The 12,482-nt window shown below is 41.8% G+C and overlaps 1 protein-coding gene across 4 annotated transcripts in view; it reads left to right on the forward strand.

Annotated features, from left to right (window-relative positions):
* Window positions 1-927: 927 nt before the first annotated feature.
* Window positions 928-12,482, forward strand: part of SLC4A1 (solute carrier family 4 member 1 (Diego blood group)) — a 52,395-nt gene continuing 40,840 nt past the window's right edge. The window contains exons 1-4 of one of the 4 annotated variants that reach the window (XM_089531953.1): window positions 928-1,046; window positions 7,932-8,024; window positions 8,224-8,320; window positions 11,762-11,846. In XM_089531953.1, coding sequence (XP_089388079.1) covers window positions 8,007-8,024; window positions 8,224-8,320; window positions 11,762-11,846 — 200 coding nt within the window. In that variant the 5' untranslated portion in view covers window positions 928-1,046; window positions 7,932-8,006. Of the gene's footprint in view, window positions 1,047-7,931; window positions 8,025-8,223; window positions 8,321-11,754; window positions 11,847-12,482 lie in introns of those variants that run through there. The other 3 variants (XM_089531951.1, XM_089531952.1, XM_089531950.1) reach the window with 3 other exon arrangements.

Here is a 12,482-nt window from a genome sequence, read left to right on the forward strand (position 1 = left end):
CAGTTTGGGGTGAGTGAAAATATTCAGAACTGGGGCAATGTATTCTGAGTGGTTACAGTGAAAGGAATTTGCCTGATGATTCTGGGAAATGGTGTTTTAATTTTCCTGCCCTCAAGAAACCTCTTTGACTCCTCCAGCCACGTTCTGGTTGCAGGTATGAGCTTCTAATCTGGACAGATGGTTTCATACATTTCATGTATGAAGGTGTGTAGACAGGCACGTACACAAGTGGTGGTTAGAAAGAGCAGATATTCCAAGCAGAGCCTTGCTTCTGCTTATTTTAAGAGCAGCTAGGCAAAAGGCACTTGTAAGAACTCATTCAAAGTTAATAAGGTTAACAGTGATACAGTTCCTGCCCTGTCCTCATCTTTCTTTCTCTTTCCTAGGTGAGTCGATTCAGTGGAGAACTATGAAATGTGCTCCTTCCTGGGCCTTGCCTTGAAACCCTTCTGCCAAAATTGTCATGGGAAACTCTGAAAACAAGCTAGACACTTCATTTGGGAGGGTTCCCCCTTCATCCCCTATCCATCCACCAAAGGGAATCCCCTTGAAATCTGTAAATATGTTTATCTCCAGGATGTGAAGCTGAGAAGCCAACGTGACACTGGAGGACCACATGCTCATTGGGGGAAGAGAGGAGGGTTCCTTGCTTGGGGATTTCTTGAGCTTGACCAGTTACTTTCTCATGTCTTTGAGACCAGAGCTGGTAAGATGTGAGGGGCGTGCCATGAATGCTCAAGAGCGCAGATGCTTAGTAGGGAGGCTGCCCCACATGGAAACGCCAGATAATGTTGTTTACTGGCCTTTGGAAAAAGAGGTAGAATCTAGAACATCCAGCACCTCCAATGCCAGGTGGCAAGACAAGATTAAAGCAGCAACCATGAGTCAGGATTTTGGGTCTACTCAAGAAAGCTCTTTCATCTCATTTGCCTCTGCTGTGGGCTGGAGGGAACCACTACGGAGACAGAGGTTCCACGGAACAGCAAAAAATTACCTGGTTTAAAGCATCATTGATGTTGCTTTGAGAACTCCATCCAAGCAAACAGGTAGGTGAGCCCATACCAGTTGCTAAGGGACATGAATGGGAAGGTGTTCTTGCACTTAGGTCCTGCCATGGGCTTCCCAGAGGCATTGGTTGGCCAATGTAGGAGCAGAACATTGGTTAAGATAAGATGTTGACTAAGATGTTTTGATCCAACACAGTTCTTAGTTAGCTTCTTAAGGGGCCTAATAGATGCTGGTGGAGATAGCAGGAAAAGGATGGTGGAGGAAGACAATTCTAAAGGAGATTAAAGAGACAGCTTTGGGCAAGAGATGAGACTGGGAAAACTCCAGTTAGCGATCCTTCGTGAAGAGATTTCTGTTAACAAAAATTAAACAAATCCGATGATTGAATCTTTAGTACAGTTCATTTGATAAATGATATATACTTGCCAATCTTAAATGAGACCCCCTCATTTCCCCCCGCAAGTTATTTGGCCTTCATTTTGGCATCTGAAAGACAGTCCATCCTTGCTTTCATTGCTTTTTGAAAGATAACTATAGAGGATTGAGGGGAAGTGAGGAAACCAATGATCCCTACTGGGCTTTGTGTGTTTGGATTCTAGAAGCTGGTTTTTTGTGATGTGCACTGAGTGGAGTTTTGTTTTGTTTTGGATTTCTTTAGGGTTTGTTTCTTAAGGGTAGAATGTCTGCCTTGTCACTAGAAACAATTCTGTTTTGATCTGCTTTTAGGATGTGATTAGAAGACCTTCAACCCTAAGTAGAAAGAATAGATTCTCTAGTGAAATGATGGGATACTTTATGGAAAGCTTTCAATACCTGGCAACTAGACTTGGAAGAAATTAGTGCCTTTCTTGCATGACACAATGCAAATTGCTCAGAAAAGTTATTTTTGGACTAAAAACCCCAGAATCCTCCAACCAACATGATCACAGGCCCTGCTGGCTGGGAGATTCTGGGAGTTGAAGTCCAAAAAAAAAAAAAAAGTAACTCTTGCAAATTCTGACAATATCAGAATCTGTTGGCCAGACTGAACTTCCATTTATTCTGACACACTGTGTCTGAATGATGGCTCATTGAGTTCCTCTGAAAAACCTGAAAGCTGGTCAAAATGGTGGCATCTGTCTTGTGTCCTCAGTGCTCAGTGGGCACACTGCGGGGGAGGGGGGGACTTTGGTCTTTCAGAGATTTTGAACTTCAACTCCCAGAAGGCCCAGTCAGAGTGGCCACTGATAAGAGATGATGGGAACTGTAGTCCAGAACATTTGGGAGGAGCAAAGGTTCCAGATCCCTGTCTATTGCATGTACATGGTGCCACTGTTAGCCATAACACATAGTAGTAACTGACATATCAATTCTCCATGAAAGGGATGGGGAACATCTGGGCTTCCAGCATCCTGGCTGTTGGGCATGCTGGCTAGAGCTGATGCAAGTTGGTGTATGACAATATAGGGAGAGGCATAACTATACAGGTTTTAAATTTGTATGCCCTTTTTCAAAAACCAGTTAAGCCAGTAACTACCCCCACACTTAGTGGTAACAAATTTTGAGGCACAAGGGATGGGAAAGTGGGAATCTGAACATTAGCTCACACAGAAATTAGAAAATGGTTAAATTCATGGCAGCAGAGCACTACCTGCATGCAGAGAGCTCCCTTAAATGGGAAAGGCAAGAAAATGACCTGCTTATAGAACTGAGTATGATTTAATAGACCTGCCTCTTCAAACTCTTCTTTGTACACTGCTGTAATGAGTTGAGCCTCTGCCACCTGGCAGATGGGTTTTGAAGTCCTTGTTATCATGATGACCAAACATTAACTGTTGTCCAGTGGTGTACAATAGTTTGTATTAGTGCCCATGCTTAATACTTTCCAGCTTGGTAGTTTGGAACTGAGAAAAGATATGCATGCTGAGAATGGAATTTTCAGTTCTTACAGCTATTGTAATGGGAAAGACATGGGTTATGCTTGCAAGTTTTGATTTCCTTGTTTGGTTCTATACTGTACAACCCTTGGGAGTCCATCTTCTCTCTATTACCTCATGGAGGGATGCACAACATATAACCAACTATGGAGAACTGAATTGCCAGCCATGGATAGTTTTGTTAGAATTAATAGTTTAGTGGCCAAGTTGTACTATTGGCTGTGAGGAAATGATGAACCTCACTAGCAAAACAGCTAGAATGCTCCTCTGTTGTATATGTGTTACATTATTTACCACCAATAAAGATTAACTTATAGCAGTTGTTGTTATTGTTGTGTGCCTTCAAGTCATTTCCAACTTATCACAACCCTATCATGGGGTTTTCTTGGCAGATTTCTTCAGATGTGGGTTTGCTATTGCCATTCTCTGAGGCCAAGACAGTGTAACTTGCCCAGTGGGTTTCCATGGCCAAGTGGGGATTCAAACCCTGGTCTACAGAATTTTAGTCCAACACTCAAACCATACGCCAGGGGCTACTTATAGCAGTAACCTATACTATATAACAGTAACTTGTGCCAATGTCTGGCACCAAAGTCTTGGGGAGGTCTGGAATTATTCCAGCACAGAAAATCTGCCAGTGAAGGGTGCTTTTCAGCCTCCTTAAGGAAGGTTCTCCATTGCCCCACCACTCTTACAGTTTTGTGAGTTTACGCATAAATGCCTAGCTTATATAAAAAGGAGGAAGGAATGGGGAGGAAAAGGGGAATGTGACAGCACTTTTAAGATGGACTGGTTTTTATATTAGCATGAGCTTTCATGGATATAAACCCACTTTTTCAGATGCAGTACACAGCGATATTAAAGCTTCAGGTTATAAAGCATATTTATACAGTTGTGGGAATGAGAGAGAATGTAATAAGGTCCAGAAAGATGCAGAAAGGTGTCCCTTGCCCTAATTTTCGAAGGGTCGAGTGAGGTGATACTGGTCTTTATAGTGGCCAGTTAGTGTTGAGATGTGAAAGCAATAAATGTGCTTATCAAAAGTCAGTTTTCCTGGGTTCAAAACTCTCCCTGAAAAGGTTCCTTTTGTTGTATGTGCAGCAGTGAGGGACTTTATATATATGTAGTGCACTATGAATCCATTGTCTTTGGTCATACATGTGCTAATGGATTGGAATTTGTGAATATAATTCAATTCAGCTGTTTCTCTTTCTAGTCTTTCAGTGTACTTTTCTTGGTCAATGACTGTTACCTGTAAATCCCTTACTGTATATCCAGGAAGGCAAACAAGAGAGGGCCTTCTTGGTGGCTGTTTCCAGGCTGTACAACTCTCTTCCAAGGGAGGCTTGGATGATCCTCATCTGTTGTCTTTCCACCAGCAAAGACTTTTTAAAATAAACAGACTTTGGACATGTCTTTGGGGTGTTTTTAAGGGTTCATGTTGTACTTTTAATAGCCTTTTAGTACTGATATCTGTTTAATTGTGTTTTAACCTTTTAACCTCTTGTGATTTTATCTATACTGTTTTTAATCTTGTGAGCTGAGTCTCACTTTGGGGAGAAGGGATGGATATAAATCAAACGTTAACAAAGATTGAAGAGTGTGAGAAGGAAATTGTGAATATCGACCTGCTCATTGCTGCAGCATTTGCCACAAGAAACTACAATTTCCAGGACTCCCTAGCATTGAGTCAGGGCAGTTAAAGCAGTCTCAAACTGGATTATTTCTGCCATATGTTTTGGACCTTGGACACCTTTCTGCAAATGCTTATGCTTCCTACTTGATATCCAAATGTTCAGTGAGAGAAAGAGATACAGAGCAGAAGGCTTGGTGAGGTTCTCAGGTAGAGAGAACCATAAGAGACGTTGTCAGGGGTAGATCTGGACAAGTGCAAACTTAAGGACAAGAAACTTAATTTTGGTACTGACAGAAAACCATCCAGCATAATGTCCAAAGCCTTTGTAATTGTAGTTGTAATTTTAAGAGTCAGTTTGTTAAATTAGGTAAAGGAGTCATGGAATTGCAGTGCTAAGACTGACATGAGAGATGACAAACTAGCAGGAAATAAGGTTGTTGAAAAGAAATGTGTGTTGGATGAAAGGAAGAGACTACAGCAGGAATGTGCAGCTCTCCAAACATCAGGGGCTTGCAGATCCCATCAGTCCTAGCCAGGATAGCCAATAACAAAGAATGCTGGAAGGTGCAGTTCAACAAGAACTGAGGGAGTGTACAAATCCTACATCTAGAATAGAGTGTAAAGAACAGGCTTACAGTTGAGTTGAGAGGGCAATGGTAAGACTCTGAAGAGCAAGGTTCAAATCCCCATTCAGCCATGGAACCCCACTGGGTGACCTTAGGCAAGTCACACTCTCTCAGCCTCAGAGGAAGGCAAAGGCAAACCCCTCAGAACAAAACATGTCATGAAAACCCTGTGATAGGGTTGCCTTAGGATCGCCATATGTCAGAAATAATTTTAAAGCGTGCAACAACAAATATGTGATTTCTCTCACCGCTCAGGCCCCCTAGTTGTGCAAAATGGGTATGATAAGGCACTGGGTAGGAAATAACAGTGTGGTCAACAGCATTGTCAGAGTTGGTGTGCAGGGTTTGATTTGAATCAGGGCTTCCAAAATGACATGGCAAACAAGAAAGTCAATTGAAAGATGGCACTGCAGGGCCAATATCAGTCCAGCATATTTCAAGCCATAGAACATCAACAGTTATACAAGCAACTCTTCAGTCCTCTCTCTCTCTCTCTCTCTCTCTCTCTCTGATTATACTTGTATCACAGTTAGAAAGGAAGGAATATTTATTTAATATTCCTGAGTCAACAATTTAAAATTAGAAGCTTGTAAAGTCTGGAGTGCATATGTTCATTTCCACTTGTGAAAGTGATGTGTGTATGAGTGTGCATGCATGTGTGTGTATGTACCTTCAGGTCACCTATTGCCTAATGATGACCCCATGAATTTCGTAGATTTGGGGGGGGGGGCAAGGACTACTCAGAGGTAGGTTTACCAGTTCCCTCTTCTGAAATATAGCCTTCAACATTTAGTATTCTTTGGCAGTCTCCCATCCAAGTACTAACCAGAGCTGACCCTGCTTAGCTTTCAGGATCAGATGGGATCTTGTGGATAACCTTCTTAATGTCATGGACATGTATGTCTGTTTCCCCTTAATTCAAAGAGATAACCATGTTAGTTGGTAGAAACAGTATGAAGGGAGATCTTGTAGCACCTCTGAGACTAACCGAAACAAAGAAGTTGGCAGCATGAGCTTTTGTAGACTTAAGTCTACTTCCTCGGATGCATTTGGTGGAGTGGAAAGCCAGGGACAGACCTATCTGTGTCATTGGTGTGTGAGAATGTCAATTCAAATTCAAAATTCTTTGTGTATGAAAATGAAGTTTTACCAATGGTTGTTGGTGAACAAAGGCAGTGGAAACTAGTCTGTAGGCGAGGAGAATAGATGAGTGCGGGAAACAGAGAGTGATGCAGTGAACAGGTCAAGGGCGCCCCCATGAGGATGAGGGTTAGACAGTGTTGAAATGTGTGTAGTGTGCCAGGAAACCATTATCTTTGTTCAACCCATTGCTGATGGACTATAGTCTGTGGATAAATTCCAATCCTGCCATTTCTCCTTTCAATCTATCTTTGTAGTTCTTTTGTTCTTGTCTGAGATCCATATGTGTGCATGCACCTATTCATAGCTGGATGTAAAAAGCAGCATTAAAAAAACAGGATCCACATGAACACCTAATGAAGCATCCAGCAATGCGTTTTCCCATAGCTAAGATCCTCCTATAATATTTATTCATGAGGAGGTCCCATTTAGCAAAACTTCCCAACAACATGATTTTTTATTCTTATAAGTACTACTTCCACAGATAGGGATTTAATAAAAAAAAATAGTTTATGGATTACCCTTTCGGAATAGATTTCTCTAATAGTGTCAGTTTCTGTTATTTTTAGGGGGAAGACTTTCATTACTTATTTCCTCTCATTATTGTTCCAGTTCATTCTCATAATTAAGTAGTACTGTTTGCTAATGATAATTACTTTAATTACTTTTTCCCCTATTATCATCAAATCCTTCTAATCCACTCACCATTCCTGGAAAAGAAACCGATATTGGAGCAATTAATAAAGGCTACTAAAGGGACAATCAGCACGTCATTTATCCTTAATCCCCAAGGATTGCTAAAGGGGCAGAAGGAGTGGTTGTTTTACCAATAAATGTCAATGTGAGGGACATCCTACACCAGTTCTATCAGGAAGCAAAAATGTGGGAAGAACAAAAAAGAAAGCATTTGATTTATGGCAAAGCATTTAATTTATGGCCATTAAAAGCCCCTGTAGGACTTTGCCTATCTGTGTTACATAGGCAATGCACAAATTTGTATTACCACAAAACTGCCCCAACAAATCAGGCTGAAAAAAATTATGGGAGGCCAACATGGAAAAAAATTAGAATGCAGCCATCTGACAATGTTGTTGTTGGGATGCTCCATAAAATATGAATGAACAAAGGATAGGAATTCCACGCAAAAGGGCTAACATGGGAACAACCAAAGAGAGGGTTCAGAGGTTTGCTATTAGTCATGGTACCTGCAGCTTGTGGTTTCCATACCTATGGGATAGTGAACCCACTTTAAAGGCACTTGAAGGAGCTATCCATGGTCCTGAATCATATCCAGCAATTGGTTCAACACTTTGGATATTTCTTTTAAAATTTGGACTACAACCCAGATTGGATTCTACAGCCACAGATGCCATGCATATATAATGTAAAATAATATATAAAGTAAGGCCTTGTAATGATTGCTACAGACAGGGGAATCATTTTTCTGGTCTTCCACAAAGTCAAGCCAACTTGTTCCTTGTATGAAGCCTCCAAGGTACATCAGCATCTCCCCAAAGTGATCCCATTCAGAACAAAGAGATACACTGATGTGTTCGTGATCCTAACCCTCCTAACATGTTTGATTTTCTTTTGCATTTCCAACAGATCCAGTTAACCAGGGCATGTTACCTCCAGGCTGAAGGAAGAAGGACAATACAGCAAGAGTCAGACTGGAAGTCAATGGCAACTCAGAGTGAGGTGGGGTTAAAAACAACAACCCTCAAACCATTGTCTTTCTGTGCATATATTGAGAGCAAACCTTCAAAATAAGGACTAGAGCCTTGAATTTTAGAAAAGCATAACAGATTGCAGCTATTACTCCAGCACAAAAGTGCATTGGTTCTCTCAATATCTGTTTTTATGAGATGATTAAAACTATTTCTTTTCTTTCCCAAAGGAGGACTACGAAGCTGGTATTCAAAAGAAACTGGATGCTGAAGCATATGATGACTCTGTACTGAAAAGCTCCAACATGTCACTTGCAACTGAAAACAGTGAGTAGTCCAAATCCATTGGGGAAAAGAAAAGAAAAGAAAAGGGAGTCTTTTCTTTTGTGGGTCAAACATGCAATGAGAATTCACACTCCAACACGTTGCAAGTCCTTTGCTGAACCGTCTCCCCAGAATGTTTCAGGTTGTAAGCAGGAAGTGATCATACTTGTTATGGATCAATCTTGATATAAGCCTGATTAGGCATGGCACAAAACTTTAGCTATTGGGTGATATACATATAAAAAAAATTGAAAGGGTGGTGGAGACAAAATGAAGTACACTCTGACAATGGGTGCACACACATCCTTGAGATTTACTTTCAGGCTTACCAAAATGAAGGTGACTATGAATTCATTTGATTTATTAAAAAGAGAAAACGAGGTGAAAGGAAACTAGCAGCACCATTAAGACTAAGGACCAAAACAGACCAGCAAAAAACACCAGCTTCAGGTGCTATGGGGACATGGCATACACACACAGTGCATACCCTGATACTGCCCCCAAGCTGGTGTCATGTCGCCCTGCTGACCACACAGCGGGTGGCATCATGGGGTTTCTGCAGCATGAAGTTTGCATGCGCTGCACTGCAGAAATGCTGAAAAGCCACCACCATGGTGGAATGGGTACCTTTTTTCTGCTGCCAAAAGGAGAGGCATATTGCCACTTATTTTTGGGCTGGAAAAACAGTGGCATTGAGTTACCACAGCCCTGATCCAATGCTCAAAGGACCGGACTTTTGAGGCTGTCTGTTTTGCCCCTGAGTGTTTTTTGCATATACAGTATATTGTAAAATATATCAATCTTAAAGGTGCTACTAGATTCCTTTCCTGGCTCCTTTTTTCTTTTTTATGCTGCAACAAACTAACCTCTTTGGAGAGGGAAAGCCCCTTTTATTATTTACCTCTATTATAGTCTACCCTTCCTGCAATGAGCTCAAAGTGGGGTACTTGGCTCTCCTCCTTACTTTTATCATTACAACAACGCTTTGAGGTATAACAGGCTAAGGAAGATTAACTGGCACAGTAAGTTGACTCCAGTTTGAAATACACATACATAAGGAGAGCCTCCTAAATTCAGCCAAGGAAGCTACCAGTAAAGAAAAGCTTATCAATATTCTATATATTAAAGTCTTAGCAACAAAAATAAATTTTAAAAAATAAATCACTAACGTCAGTCCTCCCACCGGTTTTAGTGGAATTTGTGCCCACTAGCATCTGGTGCTGCAACTGTTCTATGGTGGATAGTTTTCTGTACAGATGAATCTCTGTGGAAAGAATTACATGGTAGTAGGAAGTTACATTGCCTAATAGTAGGACCAGACTTGGGTGCTGCCACAATGACTTCTGTCAGAGCCTTTATTGCTTATATTCCCACAGGAACTGGGAGAGATAGGAGTAAAAATTCCTCAGCTGTCTTGGAGCAACCGAGGTGGCACATAATAGGGGGATGATACCACTGTTCATGGAGGGAAGGAGAGATCTGAAGAGCCCCAAGGTTGACTTTGTAACTGGGGAGTTACTGGGGCACAAATGATCCAGGTTTCTGTCTCCCGGTATTCCTTTGCATATCATAAATCATTGCTGTATGCATCTGTTTGCATTTGTGTTCCATGGGAGGTGGAGCTGCTATGGAGCTTGATATTCCTTAGCAAGGCAAATGCTACAGTGCATTCCACAGCAGCTGTTTAGAAAATGTTACTTATCTACAGTCTGATGTAAAAGAAAAAAGAATATATGAAATCCAATGCATTTTTGTCTGTTATATTACTTAGCCAGTCTTTTGGCTCTTACACACTGTCTCACATCCTACTTTCATTCATACCCTTTTCTGTTTTCCATCTCTCTCTCTCTCTCTCTCTCTCTCTCTGATGTCTTAAGTGGGAAACACGCAACCCTCCATGTGTTGCTAGAGTACATCTCCCACCATCTCTGAGCACAGACTGATGGGAGCTTTAGTCCATCAACACCTGGGGGTTTCCAGGTCCTTCTCCCTGGCCCTCATCTTACAGTACAGTCAGGGATCTTTGTTTTCACTCAAGATCATCTGTGCCTCTTGTATTACCAATTATCACCTTGTGGAAGTGTGTGGTGCGTGTGGTGCAATCTCAATGTAAACAATGAAAGCACACTGACTGGATGGTGTGAGTCACTGCACAAAACAAGTGTCTTCTAAAACACCATACTAATGTGTGTGTTTTTATATATCAACAGAAGTATCTCCAGTTGCTGTGTGTTTAAAAGGGGAAGTTTGCTGAGAGTTCTCGCCAGGGCTTGTACTTACAATTCTTTGGCCACTATATTTATGCTCCATTGTGCTGGGCAGAGATGAAGTGAACAACCACGTATAGGATCACTTCAGTTCAGAAATTCAGGCTTCAGTGGTGAACCAGAAAGCTTTATTCAGAAACAACCCCTCCAAAAAAATATTTCTTGTAGATGCATGAACACAGTGCAATTATAGCATACAGTACTTCAAATTTTGAGCAGGATGTCACACCATTTGCCCATAAAACAAAAAACTTTCATTTCCCCTCTTTCCCATGGTCACCCCTCCTTCCAACCCAATCCCCCACCATTAATTCTCATGAGACTGACCTAAAGATTTCCAGCACAGCCTCTCCTCCTTTCCCATCTGCTTATTAACCACCAAAGGAATGTGGGCAACAGTTTTGACAGTTAACTCATAACTAATTGTCCCATCGTCCAGTATTAACATAATATAACATGTCACAAGCAAGCAAAGTGATCCTGACAGCCCCAGAGGTTGCTAGGGATTTTTTTTCTTTTTTAAAATCACCATCATGTTACTTCCTTGCTCCCCATCCTGTCATCTTAAGACAAGAGTGGATGTTAGATTAAGAGCCTATCTGGCTATTCTACCTTTTCCACCCATCCAGCAATTCTTCTTTAGGGAAGAGGCAAGTGGGAAAGTGAATCAGGGCCCACTGGGCAAATATTGTTGCCTGAAGCAGAGAAACAAATGGCAACTCTCCTCTTCTAATCCACCTGGTGCACCGTACCCAAGGCCAGCCTGTTATTCTGGCACATGAGGAAGAAAATTCCACAGGACTCCTTCTCACCCACATGCCCGGCATTAAAAATACACAAGCGGGGTGGTAATTGTGTAGCCCTCCAGATGTTGTTGAATTGTGGCTCCCAGCAGCCTTACCCAACATAGACAATGGTAAGGAATCCTGTCAGATGCAATTCAACAACATCTGGATGGCCACATGATATGCAACAATAACAAATTAAATAGCAAACGATTTGCCTTTTAACAACACTTGTTATTTGGTTTCTGAGGTGCCTTCTTCATTTTGCCCCATGGTAGAGCAGGCCCTGGAAGAAGCTGAGCATTTTGTACAGTGGTTCACTTTGGAGCTTTTTGAATATATGTATGCATGTGTGTGCATAGCAGGCTCACAATTCAGCCCATTTTATGTAGGAGGCGGAGGCCAATCTGGGTGGTGGAACAGAGCCGTATCCTTTGCCCAGAGAAGTGTTAGACCTTGGTCCCGAACTCTCCTCCGGTGAGTTGCTGCTTCTCAAAATGGAGGCTGTTTCTTTGGTTAGGGGATTCAGAATGTAAAGCTGAAATCTCCGGGGAGGACATCTGGGTTAATCTTCCGAACTGATCATGCACCCCTTCCATTGTTCCTTATTAAGTGCTATTGAGGGGCAACATAGCAAAACTTGATTATAAATTGGAGTCTCAGGACATATTTTCAGTGAACAGGAACTCTTGAGTTGGCATGTGCTACATGAGGTTAATGTGGATTGTGTCCAAGGAGCTGACTGCATCTGGCATTGGTTGGACAAGACAGGGATGGGATACAGAGACAAAAAAAAATTTCAGTAATAAGTCTTAGGATCAGTCTCTTTCCCACGTTGCCCAACCTGGTGTTGGATACACATGGCCTATGGGTAGTGGGACCTACATTACAACGTACCTTAAGAACAATAGGTTGGGGAAAGGATGCTCTACTGAAATCCAGACCTGGAATCCATGTTCACCAGATGTGAGTCCCTTAAGACAGATGCTAGAGTTGTAGCTTGACCTGCAGCAGGCTCATAGTATTCACATCAGGGTTGGTCAATCCAGAGGCTGATGATGCACTGGTCTGTACCCTTCTGCACCCAAAATAAGACCCTTAGAGCTTTGTGGA

This window comes from Sceloporus occidentalis, unplaced genomic scaffold (assembly GCF_023333645.1).
Source record: "Sceloporus occidentalis isolate IW3139 unplaced genomic scaffold, rSceOcc1.0.p SCAF_7, whole genome shotgun sequence".
NCBI classification, from domain to species: Eukaryota; Metazoa; Chordata; class Lepidosauria; order Squamata; family Phrynosomatidae; genus Sceloporus; species Sceloporus occidentalis.